Genomic DNA, 19,329 nt, shown 5'->3' with positions numbered 1-19,329 from the left:
TCCAATTCTTGCTCCGATCGATGGTGATCGCACGGGCGTGATCGAAATATTCCACGAATTTGTCATAAGACTCAAACGGAGGAGTGGGATTTGACCAAGCGAACTGTCCTCCGTAGCAGCGAGTCGGCTTACCAGTGCCGTCGATGGGTCCGACAACGTCAGAGTGGGGAGGTCGAAATGCGCGCAATTGTTTGACATAGTCGCGGATCGTCTACATAATGTATAATTTGCGCCGAAGTGATAGCTTAGGCCACAGTGTGTCCAGGTTTTCGCCATTAATATACTCCATCACGATGTTCAGGTAGCTGTCACTTGAATAGAACCAGTCGTACACCCGTGGCGTCCGGATCTTCGTATGTGACAACACGACCTGCGTCGTCCAGGCTTCATAGCAAGAGTCTTTGGTTAGGCCGACACGCTTGACGACAAGTTGTTCGGACAACCGAAAAACGTTGTAATATATCCGTACTGGAGCGAGAGGAAGTTTCCGGAAATACGTTTCCTTCAGCAGTCGTTCTATGTCCTCTGGGCTGATCTGGCCGTGTTGATCGACATCATTCTGTGGATTGAATCACATCACGTGCTTCAACGATTCCAAATGTGCGTACCTCTCCTTTTAGGTCAACCTGTGGTTTCACTGCTCTATTCGATGGCCATTGCGGCCAACGTGATACCCAATTAGTCGTGTGCCAGAACATGCTCAACATGACAGATGGTGAAATGGTATGAACTTAAGCTACAACTAAGACATTCGTTGGGAAGTCCATATGGGGCACAGCCATTCGTCGGAAGAAAGTTCAGTGCAAAACGCTTGCGCAGGTTGGTGACTAATCTTATCTAGAGAAGGACTACCAGATTGTCTCGGACCCCACTTGCTGGAGTGACAATGTAATATCTGCTATTCATGTCATTTACAGAAATCCTTGCGCATATCTGTGCCTGATGAGTACCGCGCCTTTCCACACGCATTGGCCTCGTGATAGATTCCCTGTCCTGTCGCCCCTCCATCATCAGCAGGCTACACCCCAGTTGTGTCACTCTCGTCGGGCTCTAAACATGCTCAACCAGATCTCGACACCAAACCGCCATATCCTATCTTGAAGTTTCTTCTTCACCCTTCACGCAAGCTCCGATCCACCGTATTGAGGGGTAGTGGGCAACACATATAATCTTCGTACTACACGAATCACAAAGGGACAAAATGCTATTCTATTATCCAGTAAGGATTGTCCATCCCATCCCTGATTGAGTTGATATATCTCTCCGCTGCAGGATACCATCCAGCCATGAATGGTACACCTCTCGCCCACAGCCACGGAAAGAATTGTGCTCGATTATCGTACTTCCTGAACGATGTGTATTCCCACCACGGGGGATACATACCCGACATTCCCCAGTCGAGTAGCCATACTTTCCCCTCCTTATCTATCCTTATATTTTGCATACCGACATCGCCGTGAGTGAAGACGAGTGATCCGGATCGGTCGAAATGAGGGAAAAGACGTTCGTCCTTGGGTGGACCACATGGCTTCCAGTTCTGGTTTCGATGAATGGTGACGGCACGGGCATGATCGAAGAATTCCACGAATTTGTCGTAAGAGTCAAACGGACCAGGGGGGTTGGAATACGCGAATTGTTCTCCATAGCAACGAATCGGTTTACCGGTTCCGTCGACGGGCCCAACAACATCCGCGCCAGGCAGACGGAGCGCTCGTAACTGCTTGATATAGTCACGAATTGTCCATATGATCCAGATCTTCCGCCACAGACTGAGTTTGGGCCACAGAGTGCGCAGGTCTTCACCATCGATGTAGTCCATCACGATGTTGAGGCACTCATCGCTTGAATACGACCAATTGTGCACGCGCGGTATCAGGATTGTGGTGTGTGACGAAACATACTGCATCGTCCAGACCTCGTAGGACGACTCCAAGGTGCGCTGGACACGCTTGATGACAATGTTTTCCGACACTCGAAAAACGGTGGGGTGGATTCTCACTGGGCCGATACGGCCGTGAAAAAAACGCTCCTTGACCAGCCGCTCCACTTCCTCAGCGTTCACCGCATTATGGTGGTCATCATTCTGAACAGCGAGTGAGATCACACGTCGGAAAGGAGCCAAATTCGGCATACATGTTCATGTGGCTCGATTGTTGAATTGACGCGTCCAATCCAGAGCCATCGTGGAAAACCAAAGCCTAGCAGGTCGAACATGACGGACCAGGTGAAACACCCACGACTGCAAGCCGAACACGGGTCCAGAAAAATGCCTCCGCTATGCAACGGCGCAAAATCTTGCGGCCCACGAGGACAAAATGTGGCCGTCCAACGCCAGTATTTAAAAGAAGTGCGCGTGGTCTGAAGACACGACTCTGGGCAAGAGATGCCTCACTCACGGCATGATGATGTTATCCTCTGGCAGAGAGCCGGGAAAGGACAGTCCCCGTTTTCGGTGCAAATACCATACTGCCATTGTTCGCATTTCCATAACAGTGCCAGGCTTCCGACAGCCTGCAATCCAATCTCTCGGCCCGTATCGCAGAGGAGGGTACATGCTGGTGCCAGACTACTGCTGCAGCATCCACACGTGTTTCTTTCGGCATCCCAATGGCCAGCGTGCAGCCAGTATCCCTCTGTTGTCTTAGCATAAGAATAATCATTCGGGAAAAAAAGTCCTCACTCACCCTCGTTTGCATTTTGAAGCTCCCACTGTTCGAATATGCAGCAAGAGAAGCAAGAAACCTTCCAACAGGCGATTCGCAGACTGGCAGGAGTGATTGACGCTAATTCCCAGGCAAACCCATATTCACGTGAGCAGTGTCTGATATGCCTGAAAGGGCGCAACTGAAACCTTGTCTGAAGGGGGGACCATAGATGCAAGTGATTTCAAGAAAGCCGAACGCCTGGTGTATGGAGTGTCGCTTCATGTTTCTCGAAGTGGCAGGACAAGCCACTGGCGCCTTTTCCTGCGTCTTGAAAGACCCAAAGAGGAGGCATACAAGGAGCCAACCGACCCAGACCAAGCAGTAGACGACAACGTGATGGCTGCTTTTTCAGAATGGTTACAACATTCAACTGACAAATCTGTCGAGCTCAATTCGATTGGACGAAAAGTGAATGGACGCACACTTTTTGTCATCACCTCTCGTCCTTATCCACAATCCTCCACGGACGCCAGGATCGGTTCGATGTACTTCCCGTTCAAGCCAATAGATATCACGGCAAAGGACGTTGTTGATGCGCTGGTGGAGGCCAAATTCGACTTGTACAAGCTCGATGTAGTTTCTGGAAGTGGATGCTTCTTTTGGTGCTGCGAGGTCCTCGACTTCTTCGCGAAGCAGCAATGGCTTGAAAAAAACGATGCCAGACAGCTTGCTGAGCGGTACAAGCTGTTGATGGCAAAGAAATATCCAGATTGTATCAAGGAAGAGACGCCAGAAGGCGAGTTCTACCCTGTCGAGGGTCAATCCTTTCTGTGCGCAACCATTCATCCAATTATTCAAGAGACTGGCTGACGAGTGAGATATCGTTTTTCTAGCCCTGAGGCTGACCCTGCTCGAGGATAACTATCGCTACCAAATAATAGATCCTCAGACATAGTAGCTTGATCGAAGTCAAATGAAGACTTACAATGAATCCCCACCAAACTTTCATCTCCCCCGTCCGTACCCTCCCAACACGCCGAACCACAACCAGTGCCAAACTCATCCCAAACCCAACTGCTCTCACTCCGACCCCTGCATACGTTCTCGCCCACCCACTCCATTCCCCCGCCAACCATGCGGTCGTGAGCATCCATAACGTGAGCATATACCCGCTCAGACGATGATACTTCCACATGCGCTTCGCATTTGTCTCACCTCCGAATGCGCGCCCGTTGAACCACACTGTTGCGGTTCCTATGCTGCTCTGGACGATCAACCAGAGGTCGGCGATGAGTTGAATGACTGCGTGAAGATGGAGTGTGCGGGTCGTAGGTAAATTCGATGAGCACTATGGATCAGGTGCTGATGAGCAGAAGAGAGGACCTGTGGACTGAAAATTTGGATGTGTGAAACCTGGAGGAAGCCATCGTTATCGGTCGAGGTATATTAGAAACCTGCAACTAGAATCAGCGATATGTCAGAGATGTGACAAGGCGGAAAGCGCACTGATAGTGTGAAGGGCGATCCCTGCGCCCTCCAGTGTTGGCTGTTAGATGAACCATTGTGCGCCATATGCCTTCCCTCCATGGAAGAGTAACGTCAAGGTATCACCCGAAAACGATGAAGATCAAGAGCCCCGCGTATATAATAACTGACAATACGTTGTTCATGTCAGCTATGACCACCAGAAGAGCGCAGGCACATACCAGTTCTTTGCTCATAGCAAATTCGCTTCGAAAGTTCATTCCTCGTTGCTGGTAATTCAGGTTGGGCGGAGCTGAAAGCTGACCATCCTCAGTTGCCGAGTCTACTTTGGTGATCCAGGAGCAGGGGCGTGGAAGTCGCTGTCGTCGTCAAGAATGAGCAGTATTATTAGTACATGCCACCGCTTGGCATGACGCGTCGAGGAGGTGAGAGGAATTCTGTGGATTGAATGACATCACGTACTTCCACCAGGCAATACATGCGTACCTCTCCTCTTGCTCGATCTGTAGTTTTCAGGCTTGTATTCAAGAATCACCCCGGCCAAAGGGGAAGCCACGCAGTTTTGCAAATCAGGTGAACATGATGGACGGTTGAACAGTCTCAGGCGCGCAGCTCTTCCGCTGAACCGAACTAGACACATGAGCCATCCAGTCTTAAGCAGGAAAAGTTGAACCCAGTCAAAGGAATTGAGTTTCGGATCCCTCCTTCGAGATCAACTAGTACTGGAAAGGTCGAGAAGGGCCAGGATGAACGGCACTCATTGTTACGTGGCATCTTTATCGCCATCAATTGTCCAAGAGAATAGCTAGCGAGCGAGGAACGATCTGTGTAGCTCATGCCAGAAGCGCTATCACCCACCGAAGAATAGAACGTCAGACGTAGTCATTTGCATAGTCAAACCGAGACTCACAAAGTAACAACAATGATTCCTACCAAACCTTCATCTTCCCCGTCCGTACCCTCCCCCCAAGCCCAACCACGACCAGTGCCAAGCTCATCCCAAACCCAACAGCCCTCACTCCGACCCCTGCATACATCCTCGCCCACCCACTCCACTCTCCCGCCAACCACGCGGTCGTCAGCATCCATAACGTGAGCATATACCCGCTCAGACGATGATACTTCCACACGCGCTTCGCCTTTGTCTCACCTCCGAATGCGCGCCCGTTGAACCACACTGTTGCGGCTCCTATGCTGCTCTGGACGATCAGCCAGAGGTAGGCGATGAGCCCGAAGACGGCGTGCCAGGAGATGAGGTGTGGAGCGCTGTGTGCGAACTTGTTCAGCACTATCGAGGCGGTTCCGAGAGTCAGCAGGGAGAGGCAGGTGAGCTGGAAATATTGGTGACGCATGAGACCTGAGGCTTTGGAGGAAGGAGTCGCGGTTGGCTGGAGAGTCTGGATGCCTGGAAAGGGAGTCAGCGGGAGTCGGATGGAGATGATGGAAAACGCACCGATAGCGAGGAGGGCAATCCCTATACTCTGCAGGGTTGGATGATAGATAAACCATTCGCGCTCCGTATTCCCTCCATGGGAGAGGAACGTAAGATACCATGCAGAGAGAATAAAGATGAAGAGCCCCGCATATATCATGATTGAGAATACGTCGTCACCATCTGAGTCTCGTCAGGTACGAGCCAAGCAAGAATGGTGCACGCACTGCGTTCCTCCCTAATGCGCCTCGGGAGCTCATCGCCCGCTGCTGGTAGCGCGAGTTCGTCAGCGTTCTCGTCGAGCAACGGTTCCACCTCTGGTTGGGTCATGACCGTGGGCGACTCTGGCGCCGGGTAGGTTGGGCGTAGCTGAACGCTTGCCATCCTTGCCATCTAATGAAGTCCCTGCTGAGCGATTCAATAAGATCGATGGTATCAGATCTAGAGCTGGGAACCTACTCGCTGACCCGATATAAGGTGATGTTGCCAGAGTTGTTGAGCTCGCCTCCGAACTCGCCGCGGTCATCACGCCCAATGACGACTTTGTAATCCCTGGAGTTGCCAAAATAGCCTATCAGAGGCTAACGCTTTCAAGACGCGGTTGACCACGTTCATGGTGGAGGTTCCCTTTCTACTCAACGATCAACTCGTCAAATGAAGCTATTCTGACGTCTTTAGAGTTCGTCCTTCTAACCATAGTTGTGTTGTGATCACTTCCAATCCGTGCCTAGTACAACAAGACCGTCGTGCTCGTGCCCAGTCACCGAACCCAATCCATAAACCTTGAATAAACCATAAAAGCGTGATGTAGGTAAACCGTTGCGTGAATCGTAAGGATGTAGAACTAGGGTCATGAACAACAGTGCTCAGGATGAGGATGTACAACAGTGAAATACACATGGGACCGCCTTTCCTCCTCTCTCGTCCATGGAGACCTTCCTCCGTCCTTTCCTCCGTCGTCCGTCCGCATCTTCCGCAGGTGATCGGTATATAGCCTCTCCTTCTCTCATCCCTCTCTCACAGGAAGGGAGAGAGCCCTGCTCCCTCCTTCCGAGTGTCTATGACCTCTCCCCAAACACAGCCCTCCACACCCACCCCACCACAGCAGTCTTGCCAATATCCAGCCCCGTGCTCACAACGAGCACACAAGCCCAAAGGAAGAAAAGCATCAGCACCAGCAGGGGCGTCGCATCCCCCGGGTTCAGGTAGTCCCTTATTCGCCGGAGGGAACCGACGATGCGTGCGAGGGGGGAAAGATGTAGGTTCGTACGTGGGAGGCGGAGGATGCGGCCCGGGCGGCGGAAGTAGGAGAGCGGGGAGGAGGGGGGCGTGTGTTGCGGTAGGAGGGGCGGGGTCGGAGCCCGTTTGGACGACTTTGGGGAAGGCATCGGTACTTGGTTCGAGGATTCGAGGACGAGTCGGCGCAGGGGGGAAAAGACAATTAATTTGCGCGCGTTCGTTCAAGTACCCAAGGGCAGAACAAAAGCCGCGGCCGAGATGGTCTGATCGCTGGCGGAGAATGGGGAATGTGAGATTGATAATAATCGGGCTGGCGTATGAAGATTGGCTGTGCTGGTTGCCACGCGAGGGTAATGGCAGATCTGATACGCTGATTCTGAGGTTCGGCGGGAGGGAGAGGCTGCTGGCGGGGGCTGGGGCAGACAAGGAGACAGGAGTGAGGAAGAGGCGGGGTAAAGTATGGCGGCTAAGGGTGAGAGAACATCGGTATTGTTTGACAGGTTGTTGGAGAGTTGGAGAAGACTGAATACAAGGGCAGGAAAAGCTCGGCGGTATGTCGCTTTCAATGGGATGTCGAGAGGTTGTGGCGTATCCGCAGGGGTGCGCAGTGCGCAGGCTGATATTGCCCAGTGAGAAGCAAAGGGTAGAAAAAGAGAAGGGGGAAAGAGAACAGTATTGGTGGGTGAAGGGGGTTAATATTGATAGCGAGCAGGAAGATGAGGTGAACTTGATGAGCTGAGCATGGGCCAGTACTCGTGGATTCCGCCGGGCAGAGGCCAGGGGAAGGAAGGTGCCAGCGCTAAAGCTAATCACGGCGAATGTCGACCACCAGAACAGAGACAGGAGCCAAATAAACTCAAGTTCACACAGACACAGCACAGTTCATTTCGTCCATTTCGCCCCGCCTTTTTCGAGTGTATAATAGTACACACGGCGAGACATCGGCCAAATCGGACGTATTATCCCTCTCCCGATTCATCGTACAGTAACTGGGGTTGATCATGAGTTGCGAGGCTGTTCGACAATAAGCACAGGGGCGGGATGGCAACGCACCGCGCTCGAGAAGCGAAGTGTCGGAAGGTCAGAACTGTACGCCGTTGTTTCTCCCAAGGGTGAAAAGGAAGTTCAGGGCCCAGCCGGGAGGCGGCGTGGTCAGCCCGATCACATCTTTCAACGCCGACATAATAGTCGCAGGTGGCCTCAGTGCTGTCCATCCATACAAATTCGAAATACATTCATTCCTGATGCCGCTCTTACAAAATTCACTGTGCTCTGATGACCCGACTGGTGTACGAATGCGGAGTGAACAAGTCCGCTCTTTCTACAAAGCAGAGGGAGGAAACGTGCAACAATCCCCTCTCTCAGGGATCTGATCCATCCGAATATCCTTCCCGTCTGTCTTCCCGAGTCAGCACTCTCGGACTACTGAACGAAGCGCACAAATGAGCACGTCCGATTCCCTCGGATGGGAAGATAATAGGAGAGCGTGAGTCAGCCGTGATGCGTGACACATGACTTACCTTCAAGTGATCGGTCGTAACTGCGTTATTGTTAGATTAATATTCAAACACGACATAAATGGGTTGTATACAATAACTCCGCAGCTGCCAAGCACACCATACAAAAGAAGAAATACAAACGTACGGCGCCAACATTAATCGCAGTCTCCGCAGTCCAGCCTTCCATTTATCCATCTTCCCCCATCTCCGGAAGCTCCTCCGCGGAAAACGTGTATCTCCCTAAATCGGGCATCCTCGACTTCACGCGCCATGGAAGCAAATGAGCGCTTCTTTTCCCTTACACTCGTCACGTGTGCCAGCGGGGGAATGTATTGGCTCTCCGGTCGTTGCTTCCCAACACCTCTTTGTCAGCTCATTAATATTACTTGGTGCCATCGCCTCGCCGTACCCCAGATAATAATCAGCTCGTCATCAGCCCCGGCCACAACTCAACCCATAACTGCCTTCGCATAACCACAGAACATAATCCCACGACGGGACATACAAAGCCCTGAGACAACCCTGCCCGTCCCGATGAATAATCTGTCACACGACCCCCCCAGGATTCATGAGGCATATCATGTCACGACTGTCTTGAAGCTGTGAGGTTCTCTCTGGTCTGGATCAGGTGTACTGCTCTCTCTTGCTATGTGGCGCTAGAACACTATCTGCTTCGCGACTTGATGCTGACAGCCCATGGCCGCTTAGTGGACTTCTTGAGTTTGGGCACTGCTCTATCCAACAGATCCTTCAAACAACACATACTTGTGCTTTGGCACTTCTCCATCGCACCTCGCACAGTGACGGAGGAACGGAGCCCACCAACGCTCTCATGGTTACAGTACTGTCTGTCTGCCTATCCACCAGGATAATTCTGCTCGCCCACATTCTCGGACTGTTGAACCTCGGATAGGATGCACAGGATGGCCCCTCGCTCTATATGGTGCAAGTGTAATTCCGTCAACTTGGCCACGACTCTGTACAGTTACGTCCAAAAGATGGGAGGGCGTCAACCCCGTTTCGCATATTGTGTACGAAGTATCTTGTCTTGACAGACTCGGATAGTCAGACTCGATCCAGACCGCCAAGAAATGCTGCGGAGGACATCGAGCGAATGACTCTTTAAAAACGTTTTATCACTTTCAGGATACGTCATCATCAAGGGAATCGCGATGACCCAAGGTCCTCCCTAGGTACTCCTGCGAACCTTGGACGTTGCATCCCAGACAACCCACCACTTGTGGAGAGCCTATTTGTCCCCGACGCCCACGAAACCAGAAACACCCAGACTCCGCATCTCTGACCTTTGCTTCACCCTTTAACATGTTCCGATTTGTCCCATACATCCCATATTACCTTTCAAATTGGCTGCTGTCGCTCTGGACTAGCAACACCAGATTGCTTTTGGAACCCGACTCGAAAGTTCGCCAGATTCCTTGTTCCCGAAACTTGTTCTTACAAAACTTGAACAGCAGAGCGATGTCCAAACAAAGGAAGCTTCCGAGGAGGACATTAAGAGACTGTTCGAAGAGAATGGCGTATCGGTTAGCGAACCGGGGATAGTCATTGCGCATTCCGTTTATCGCTTGTCGGAACGAGTTGCTCTGAAGCGCGCTTTGTTTGACCAAGCCTCCTACGAATTGTGGACGATGCAACTGATCTCTTTGAATACAAGCATCCCGACGCCCCGTGTATACGATTGGTTTCTCTCACCGAACGGGCGGTGGAGTACATCGATGGCGAGGACTTGTATACATTGTGGCCGAGGCTCAGTCTCTGGCGCAAGATATACATCATGTGGACTATCCGTGGTTATGTCAAGCAATTACGAGCCCTCCGACGTCCGACGTCGAACGTCGGAACCATCGATGGCACTGGCAAGCCTGGTCCTTGCGCTGGGATGCAGTTCGGTTGGTGCAGTCGTCCTGGTTCCTTCGCGTCCTACGGCGCACTCGAAGCGTGGTTTGAACACCTCCGAGCGATCACCATCGATCTGAGTACCGGGTTGCCAAAGATTTATGGTCCGCCGAGGGACGATCGTCTTCTGCCGCACTTCGACCGCTCAGGACCGCTTGTCTTCACTCACGGTGATATTGGGACAAAAAACGTGAGGATCGGCAAGGATGGGAAGGTGTGGCTGATTGATTGGGGAATGTCTGGAATGTACCCGCCGTGGTGGGAGTACATAGGGATGTTGAAGTACAAGGAGTCCGGAAGGACTACTCCCCCTGTGCCTTGGTTGTGGGCCAGAGGGATCCCTTTCATGGCTGGATGGTATCCAGCGGCTAAGAAGCATCTCAAATCGATTCGGATTGGTCTAAAAAATCCTTATTTTCTAATTGAATAGCCGTGAGTTGGAATGTGGAAGATACTGTAACAGGCCTCGTCCCGCGTGATTGGACGCGTTTAAGAGCTGAACGCGCTCGCATGAAGCCGTAGAGCAGGTTTGACGAAACGCGAGGGCGAATTCAAGGAGCTGCCAGTAGTAGATAACGGCATGAAATTGCATCTATCATACACATGGTACGGCAGGAATCACAGACTGGTCTAACTGGAGGATCGAGGTTGACAGGATCAGAGGATAACAGGTCGACACCCACAGGCATAGCAAGATCTCTTGCAGGCTCGTTAGTCGCATGGCGTTTTCTGTATCGCATACATCCATGAGTAGATGCGTCTAGTACATCAACGGCTTCTTCGGATCTGGGTCTGGATCTTTGGGAGGTTCTTCCTCGCTGCATCCCACAAATCAGCAAACGGACTTTCCCGGATGAAACTCACGTACCCCCATACACAAACGCCTTCGCCGCCCGCATTACCCACAAACGGCGCCCAAGCGAGGGCAGTCAACACCGGTCCCATAAAGAAGCTCAGCACAAGGTTCCCTTCCCTGGTTGCCATGAGCCATCGACAGGCCCTCTGCTTCGGTCCACCATCGACGAGGTCAGACCAGTCGCGGTATGACAATAGTCCCTTGTCAAGGGACACCCCGATCGACAATCCGTGTCCGGCTCCGGCGCATATATGCGCTCGTGCTGGCACATCAAGAGAACGTTGGCTAGAGTTCGTATGGCGATGGGAGGAAGAAGATGGTGCAACGAGGGAAATGAATAGCTGACCAGGGTTGCCGGAGCTTATGCGGAATTGGGAGAGGACAGCCAGATGCGGAAATCGGTTCTTGGGTGGTTTGGGATCGGGCTCCGGTTCAGGATCTCCAGGTTCAGAATCGGTTTGGAGGTCGATCAAAGGCGGCACGTATGTCTCCCCTTCGACAGGAAGATCCAGTCGAGGAATACGGATTTCATCGGAGGATGATCGTGCAGAGTGAGAGGGTGACGTCGACGAATTCGACATTGACCTGCGGACAACAAGATGCAAAGTTGTCTGTGGCATCCTGAGCACAAAGCAGTAGCTTAGCGCGCCTCAACGCGACAAACATGCATGCCAACTCACTGTACTGTACCCATATCCGCCGCCTTTCTCCTCAAGTACTCGACATCCAACCTCTCTGGAGTAATCTGCATGTCTGCTCTGATGTCCTACAGCCTCACGCGAACGCGAGACTTTGGTGCTTATGTAGCAGCTCTAGAGGGTGACGTTTGCTGGCTGACGCGTGCCTCTCGGTCGGTGAGGGCCGTCAGATCCCCGCCGCTCATCGGGCTTCGCCGACTAGCTGTCCGGCGCAAACGGGATAGTAATAGCTAAAGGGCAACGCATCTGCAAAAGGGCGAGCAGGGCGATGAGATGCGCTGTACAGGAGGTCACGGTGAAAGACAAAGGAGCGGAAGTGGAAGGAGAGGCGCGGTCTGTGACCTCAGTGTATCTTTCCACTTGTCACAATTTGTACATAAACTAGAAATGCGAATTGAACAATCTTCCTATGATTCTTCTCATATACATGACGTCATGATCGAATAGAAAGCGCTTACATTAGTTTGAAAATAGTTGTCGACCTAAGCAGAATCGGACCGAGTCCTCTTACGCCTGTGCGACCAACGTAATTTTAGATGCCTGCTCATCAGCACAGGAAAGAGAGATCACGGAATACCATTTTCTACTTTGTTACATTTCATTTTGACATTCTATTTCTGCAATTTTGTTCGTACAGTTTCGTCTCATACGCAAATACCCATTCAACCCTCCCCTATAAACACACGGCGGAAGGATTGTGATTGTAACTGTGTTGGTGCTTCTAGTGCTTCAGCAGCGAGTGGCCTGTCATCTCAGGAGGGATATCCAATCCCTGATCATTCAACGATATTAGACAGTCAGCGACTAAACAACATAAATCACGTACCAGAAGATCCAGAACAGTCGGTGCGACATCACACAACGCACCCTCCTCGCCTGCTTTCTCCTGCTCGACGCGGAGCGCACCGGTTGATCCAGTAATGATAAGTGGCACCGGATTTGTCGTGTGTGCGGTATGGGGCTCGCCCGTCTCCGGGTTGATCATCTGCTCCGCATTGCCATGATCGGCCGTCACCACCAGAATGTAGCCGGCTTCTTCGCACGCCTCGTATATCGTCTTCACAGCTTTGTCCGTCGCGGTGATGGCTTTGACGGCGGCCTCGTACTTCCCTGTGTGGCCGACCATGTCGGGAGGTGCGAAGTTGCACATAACGAACTCGTACTTCTTCGACTTGACTTCTTCAGTAACCTTGTCGGCAACTTCCTGCACGGACATCTCAGGCTGCTGGTCGTAGGTGGGCACCTTAGGAGAAGGGATCATGAAGCGGTCTTCGCCGGGGAACTGTTTCTCGACACCACCGTTGAAGAAGAACGTGACGTGGGCGTATTTCTCGGTTTCTGACGGAGTGTTTAGTACCGACGCTATACCCCTCCTCATATTGCGACTTACCAGCAATATGGCACTGTTTGACACCCTTCTTAGACAGCCACTCGGCAAGCACGTCGCTCATACCCTGGGGTGGGAAAGCGACAGGGAAGGTCCATTCGGGGTTGTAGCGCGACATGGTGGTGATATTCTACACATATTGTCAGAGATTCTTAGCATAAGAAACATGATTGCTCACCAGATTCTTGGGAATGTCGATCTCGATGGGCTTTTCTGGAAGACCAAACATAGTGACGAGCTCACGCATGCGGTCGGAGCGGTAATTGAAAAAGAACAGCGTGTCGTTATCTGATACTCTAGGTCAGGCTTTGCGAAGTGGGGAACGACTCGATACGTGCCTTGGATGCGTGTCTCCGACCCACCACAGATCATCGGTTTCAAGAACTCGTCTGTTTCATCCTTATCGTATCTCTCCTGGTACGTCTTGAGGAGATCGTCAGTCTTCTCCCCCTCTCCCCTTACTAGGGCGTCAACGGCGATCTTGACCCGCTCCCAGCGCTTATCACGGTCCATTGCGTAGTAACGACCAACAACAGTGACGACCTTTCCAACACCCTCCTTCTTGGTGAAATCAAGAAGATGCTGCAGGTGTTTAAGGCCGGAATGCGGGTCGGTGTCGCGACCATCGCCGATGAAGTGGACGTACACCTCAGGGACCTGTTGTTCCTTCGCAGTCTCGAGAAGGGCAAAGAGATGTTCAATGTGGGAGTGAACACCGCCATCAGACACCTGAGCATATATCAGCATTATATTGACATCGAACGAGGTTCCCTGGCTCACCAAACCAAGAAGGTGAAGACGACCGTTCGTGTTCTTTGCATGCTGGAAGCTCTTCACGATGTTGTCATCCCGGTGGAAGTCGTGCTTCCTGATGGCTTGATCGATTCGGACAATGTCTTGCCAGACGATGCGCCCAGCACCGATGTTCAAATGACTGAGAGATCGTAAGCAATCAGACCATCCGTGCTGGGCGGAGCAACGTACCCGACCTCCGAGTTGCCCATCAGCCCGTCATTAAGCCCGACAGCGAGACCATGCGCCTCAAGAAGACGGTAGTTATACTTCTTCGCAAGCTCGTCCATTGTCGTCGAGTCTCCTGCCTCGATGGCGTTGCCTTTGAGACCGGGATGCCGAGCGACGCCCCATCCGTCGTGAACGCTGCAAGCGCATACATTCAGCCTTCAATACACTACGGTCGACACCGGGCATCGAACGCACATAAGACAGACTTTGTTCTTGACTTGGACCATCTTAGGGGGGTAAAATGTACTAATCAGACGTGCCAACGAAGTAGCACGGTGGTTGCGGCAGAGAGATGAAGGGAAAATGATGGGGACCGACTATTCGCCGTTCTTGACTGGACCGTTGACAGATTCGGAGCCGCTGTCATGACGCGACGTTATTCCCGACCGCGCACGTGCGGCACGTGGAGGAAAAGAGGATAGTTATCCGCTCCGCGCTCCTGGGCAATGCACGTGACTCAGGGCTTGGTGAGGAGGTGAGGGGATGTCAATGTATATGCTGTCATTGTTCTTTCTCTTCAATCGCGCTCTTTGATAATGAATTGTGCTCCTGTTGACCCGACGAAGCCTCTGACAAAGGGTGCATGTGCTATGGCCAGACCACTTCAGCAGCATTCTGCAGATTGTTGGCCATGAAGAGTTGTTGCTTGCCACCAGCACATCCTTCTATCCTCCTTGGTGGATGTGAGTTGGCTCTTGCATTCAGTACGAAGGCACGTGTTGACATGGAGGTGAACAAGGTTTACTGTGAGTGACGGGGTGTAGAGAACAAATGATCATTGCTGTGGTTGGATGGAGACTGTGTGAGAAGGAAGTCCACTATGCGCCATTTGGCAGGAGGGAAAGGTGACATACACAGCTGTGGCATAGTGACAGTTATTGCTGTCCTTGTAGAATTGAACACCCAAGATGACCCCAGTTGTGCCATTTACAAGATTCTTTCTGAGGGCCAGGTTCTCTGCAAGCATGACGCACATGCCTTGAAAGAGTGGTAGGAAGCCTAGTGTATCCTGTGTTTGGCTGGTCAGCAGTTGCCACAAGTGTTGCTGTAACTTGCCAAGAATGGGGAGATTCTTCAAAGTGTCTCATGCAAAGTAGAGGTGTATGGGTTCCTGCAAGTCACACGCGTGTTGTAGAGCAGCTAACATGTTCAGGGTGTCCCAAGTTTCTTTGGTTGCCACAATAATAGGCATGTTTTTGAAAGTGAGCATAGCATCCGGCTCACTAATATGCAAATGGTGCAAAATGCACATCTTGAGAACATCGTGGTCTGACCATGTGTAGTTGTTTTGAAGTGTGCACAGAAGCTCCATTCCAAGCACACCTGTTTCAAATTCTGTGTAACAGATTCATCCAGCATGGATCATCCAATTGGCACATATTTTGGGACAAGAGGACAGCATCGGTCAACTGTTGCCATAGAAGGCCACTGATAAGTTGAAGTTGGCCTCTCACTGTTTGCATGGTGTGCACATTGATGTAGTTGAGGACATCATACCCATATAATGGCAAGCCACCCATTGGGCTGAGTTGGGAAAAGTTGCCTGTGAAGATTATGTTGATGCCACCAAAGGGCGCAGATGTTTCAACAGATCTGCCAATAGAAATTTGCTCAGCAATCTCCACCAAGAATTCTGCAGAAACCATGGAAATTTCATCTATGACGAGCCAAGTTCTGGTTCTCCAGATGCATCCTAGGTGGCCAACATATTGTGCCTGGTTGGGCTGGCAAGGGATCCCAGTGAGTGAGTGTATGGTGTAGCCACCAATCAGAGTAGCAGCCATGCTGGTGGGTGCACTGAGACAGAGTGCATCTTGAATGTGTAGCTTTGAGAATAGCAGCTGGAGAGAGCGGATGACATGGCTCTTTCCAGTCCCTGCTCCTCCATGCACAAAGAAAAGTAATTGCTTGTGATAATCAAAAGCCAAATGGCGCACAATGACCCAGAGAGCAAGACACTGCTCTGGATTGGATGATAGTTGTTGCTCTTGCAATACTTCTTTGAAAGCTGTTTCAACCAGCACAATGTGAGGATGAGGTGCTGGAATTAAAGGTATGTTGGTGGGTGACTGAATTGATGTCATGTGACTGATAGTAGCCGATGGGTCATGTGTGATTCCCATAGCTGAAGGTGCAGTATCATCATCCAGTGCACCTTGTTGACACCATTCCCGGAGTTCCTGGGCCCAGCAATGAAGATTTGCTTCATCTTCAAAATTCATTTCGCACACATTGCACGGAACACCAATGAAGGACAAGCCTGTATAGTCTTCACTCGGCACTGAAAAACAGGAGTGAATTGAGTTGAGTGGATTAACTGTTTTCCCTGCCTCATGAAAAACAGTGCACTGTGCACAGTGGATAACATGCCATGATCACCAAGGTCATGGATCTCCACATTGTCAAGCATATCTTTATCTGGTGCATGTTCATCTTCCAAAAGATCCATTTCCTCCTCAGCATCAGTGTATAGCAAAATTTGTACCAGCCGTCTGCTGTGGGATTTATTGCATAGATTGTTGATTCAAGCCTTGTGTGCTTGGTTCAACATGTCAATATTCTGGATGAGGCAAAGGTGTCAATTGGTGAAATGCATGGATTGGAATGCTTGCCCCCAGGTTTGTCCAGCACCCAGTAGATCAGACAATTTGTGCCAGGGCTTGAAAAGTAGAAGCATGGCTCTATACCATTCATCCAATTGGATTGGACCCTCTTGCATTTGGGGCAATGTTGGGCCACAGATGTCAGGAACACAGGAAGTAGATTGGAATTTTGCATGGTGTGATGATTGCTGGGGATGGTTGTCGAGGAATGATCCACACAAAAGGTGCCCTTTGCAAGAAGATAAATTGTCATCAGAGTCAGGGAGGAGCTCCTCATTTGAATAGGGATTGCCAGCCAAAGGAGCAGAGGTTTGCTTGCAACCTGGAATCACCTCCTTTTCTGCATGTGCAATGTAGTCATATACACAAAGTGTGCTGAATGAAGGATTGGAGGGGTGGAAAGCATAATCATGATATTGATTTGCAGCAGAAGGCATGCCTTGGGCAAAGGACAGAGCCAAAGAAGAAAGTTGACCTTCAGCATTCTCCATATCTGGTAAGTTGTTTTCACAAACAACCCATGCAACATATTCCTCATTATCTCCTTTGTAGATATCATGAGCAATGGGATCTTGGGTTGGAATAGGGGCCTTTAGAGGGAGATCAGAAGGCAAGTCAAGCAAACCATGCAGTATGATATCCCAATATAGGCGACCAAACACATGGTTGCAGTAATGGTCACCCCTGCTGCTGAAAAAGCTCATGATTTGTTGGTGAGACATTTCTTGTTGGGTGGAGCATTGATTCACAGTCTTTATCAGCAAGCTCTTGTCTTCAACATGCTCTGACGGGGCATCAAGGTGCGCAAAGTTTTCTTTGTTCTTTTGAATGGCATATGCAAGGGCAGTTATACCAGCATGAACTCAAAGTGTCAGCTTAGTGATATAGTCAGTGATGTAAATCAGCACAGCTTTTGCAGCTTGCCCTGACCCAAGGAACTGTATGTCCATATTGCAGCCCAACAGAAACATGACAACATTGTTGTATTCATTAATATGAGGATGTAAACATCACAGGAGGATTGAACCAGTATCAGGATCAATGCTTGTCACAGAGCACATAGTGCCATTGATTTGCATCTGACAATTGGCATCAGTTTTGGGTTCTCCGGATTGTAGGTGTATCCAACACATTGCGCGGTGTTCATGCCAATTGTTCTGCTTGACCAGAGCTGAAACCTGTTCCTTGAAAGTTGGCCACCATTCAGTGCCCAATGCTGAAAGATCAGGGCTAGCAGAGGTTTGAGGATCAATGTCTTCTTTTCCCAGCTTTGGCATGGACAGCACACCATTTGATTCCTCTACAATGCTTTCATCATTGGGAAGCTCTGTCTTGATCAATTGTTCAAGCCAATCAAACATCTGAGCCTTGAAGTTTTCTTGGTTCTTTGAAAGTAATTCACACAACTTGTTAGGACCAGGATTGCCAACAATCCACACCAGCATGTGGCAGTGAAGAGTGCCTTGGCCCTGGGCCTCTACCATGCTGTACCAGCTGTTGCACTTGCCAAACAACCCAATTCCATTGTTGACTCTAAGAATGAGATCACAAAACCTGAGCATGGTTTTGTGAAACACCTTGGCAGCAATAGCCGGGTTTTCAGCTATGCTTATCACACAAGAGAATTGGGTTTCACAAGTGGTACTGCTCAGTACATCTGGCGTGTTTTGAAAGTTCCCAATATGGAGATGAGGAAGGTAGCCATCGATATTGTTGGGAGTGAGAGTAATGAAGAAAGCTGGGGAGCCCAGGTGGTAGATCAAAGATTGGATTTCACCATGCAGTGCATGTTTGTAGCCATCTGTTAGGGCAACACAGGCTGACTAAGTCTGCTCACCTAAGAGTGCCAAGAGTCTAAGCAGGCAACAAGGAAGTGGAGTAGACCTGATGACTAAGACCTATCTACAGTATAGGTACCTGTGGATGATCCTAAGAGACCAAGTCTGAAGAGACAGTCCCCAGGCAGAGTAGGCCTTATATTTATACCTCTGTGGTGGAACCTGCTAGAACATCTTGCTTACTCAGCCTAGTCAGGTGATCAGGTCATATGAGGTCATGCACAGCCATGCACAGCAGGTCACCTGACCATCCAATCCTTCAAGCAGGTTCCAGCACATGCCAAAGTATACCAGCTACTTCCATGTCATAAAGGCTTAGTCATGTCTCTTGACCAAGCAATGAGCTGGTGCCCTGACACTGTCACTGCCAGGAACATCTTTTCTGAGCATGTGTACTCTTCACAAGACGCGCAGAGCTAATTGTTCACTTGGACCAGAGGGAGAGATATGAGAGCTGTGCTTGAACTGCAGAGCAAGGTTTAGAAGAGTGTTGGTGTTCACGTGGTGCAGATTTTTGAGAATAGTTGTGTGTTGGCCATCATGGAGATGGAATTATACATCATGCACTGCTTGTTGCTTCTGGAGTATGCTGTTGAACACAAAGGCAAAGGTTGAATCCCTTTGAAAGTGACAATTGGCCAACTGGAGAAGTGCATGAGTTGCTTGGCCATGAGACCAGAGTATGTCTTTGGGGATCATCAACCCCC

General features: G+C 50.5%; 7 protein-coding genes across 7 annotated transcripts; 2 read left to right on the top strand and 5 right to left on the bottom strand.

The window, feature by feature from the left end:
• Positions 1-1,204: 1,204 nt before the first annotated feature.
• On the bottom strand, positions 1,205-2,214 carry DACRYDRAFT_115291 (uncharacterized protein; the record flags this gene model as incomplete). The annotated part of the gene is made up of 2 exons (XM_040769972.1): positions 1,205-2,083; positions 2,134-2,214. 2 exons carry the CDS (start codon positions 2,212-2,214, stop codon positions 1,205-1,207), a joined length of 960 nt encoding a protein of 319 aa, XP_040629901.1.
• Positions 2,215-2,714: 500 nt separating this feature from the next.
• On the top strand, positions 2,715-3,637 carry DACRYDRAFT_21369 (uncharacterized protein; the record flags this gene model as incomplete). Its single annotated transcript, XM_040772364.1, has 3 exons — positions 2,715-2,810; positions 2,863-3,475; positions 3,539-3,637. Coding segments are annotated over exons 1-2 (442 nt in total), but the record flags the coding sequence as incomplete, so codon positions are not given.
• Positions 3,638-4,908: 1,271 nt separating this feature from the next.
• DACRYDRAFT_21368 (uncharacterized protein) lies at positions 4,909-5,809 on the bottom strand. Its single transcript, XM_040772363.1, has 4 exons — positions 5,790-5,809; positions 5,584-5,745; positions 5,041-5,535; positions 4,909-4,977 (listed from the first exon to the last, which is right to left on the bottom strand). The coding sequence occupies exons 2-3, from the start codon at positions 5,720-5,722 to the stop codon at positions 5,060-5,062; spliced, it is 615 nt and encodes a 204-aa protein (XP_040629899.1). The 5' UTR covers positions 5,723-5,745; positions 5,790-5,809; the 3' UTR covers positions 4,909-4,977; positions 5,041-5,059.
• A 578-nt stretch (positions 5,810-6,387) lies between these two features.
• On the bottom strand, positions 6,388-6,950 carry DACRYDRAFT_115288 (uncharacterized protein; the record flags this gene model as incomplete). Its single annotated transcript, XM_040769971.1, has 1 exon — positions 6,388-6,950. A coding segment is annotated over one exon (371 nt), but the record flags the coding sequence as incomplete, so codon positions are not given.
• A 3,145-nt stretch (positions 6,951-10,095) lies between these two features.
• On the top strand, positions 10,096-10,647 carry DACRYDRAFT_106181 (uncharacterized protein; the record flags this gene model as incomplete). Its single annotated transcript, XM_040768215.1, has 1 exon — positions 10,096-10,647. The coding sequence occupies one exon, from the start codon at positions 10,096-10,098 to the stop codon at positions 10,645-10,647; it is 552 nt and encodes a 183-aa protein (XP_040629897.1).
• A 152-nt stretch (positions 10,648-10,799) lies between these two features.
• DACRYDRAFT_21367 (uncharacterized protein) lies at positions 10,800-11,363 on the bottom strand. Its single transcript, XM_040772362.1, has 2 exons — positions 11,086-11,363; positions 10,800-11,035 (listed from the first exon to the last, which is right to left on the bottom strand). The coding sequence occupies exons 1-2, from the start codon at positions 11,199-11,201 to the stop codon at positions 10,978-10,980; spliced, it is 174 nt and encodes a 57-aa protein (XP_040629896.1). The 5' UTR covers positions 11,202-11,363; the 3' UTR covers positions 10,800-10,977.
• A 977-nt stretch (positions 11,364-12,340) lies between these two features.
• DACRYDRAFT_21366 (cofactor-independent phosphoglycerate mutase) lies at positions 12,341-14,462 on the bottom strand. Its single transcript, XM_040772361.1, has 8 exons — positions 14,377-14,462; positions 14,143-14,316; positions 13,939-14,092; positions 13,497-13,887; positions 13,337-13,446; positions 13,162-13,288; positions 12,598-13,109; positions 12,341-12,543 (listed from the first exon to the last, which is right to left on the bottom strand). Exons 1-8 carry the CDS (start codon positions 14,406-14,408, stop codon positions 12,493-12,495), a joined length of 1,551 nt encoding a protein of 516 aa, XP_040629895.1. The 5' UTR covers positions 14,409-14,462; the 3' UTR covers positions 12,341-12,492.
• Positions 14,463-19,329: the final 4,867 nt, after the last annotated feature.

Source organism: Dacryopinax primogenitus (genome assembly GCF_000292625.1).
Source record: "Dacryopinax primogenitus strain DJM-731 SS1 chromosome Unknown DACRYscaffold_6, whole genome shotgun sequence".
Classification (NCBI taxonomy): domain Eukaryota; kingdom Fungi; phylum Basidiomycota; class Dacrymycetes; order Dacrymycetales; family Dacrymycetaceae; genus Dacryopinax; species Dacryopinax primogenitus.
Note: the sequence above shows the minus strand (reverse complement) of the source record. Positions and strands in the feature narration are given on the sequence as shown.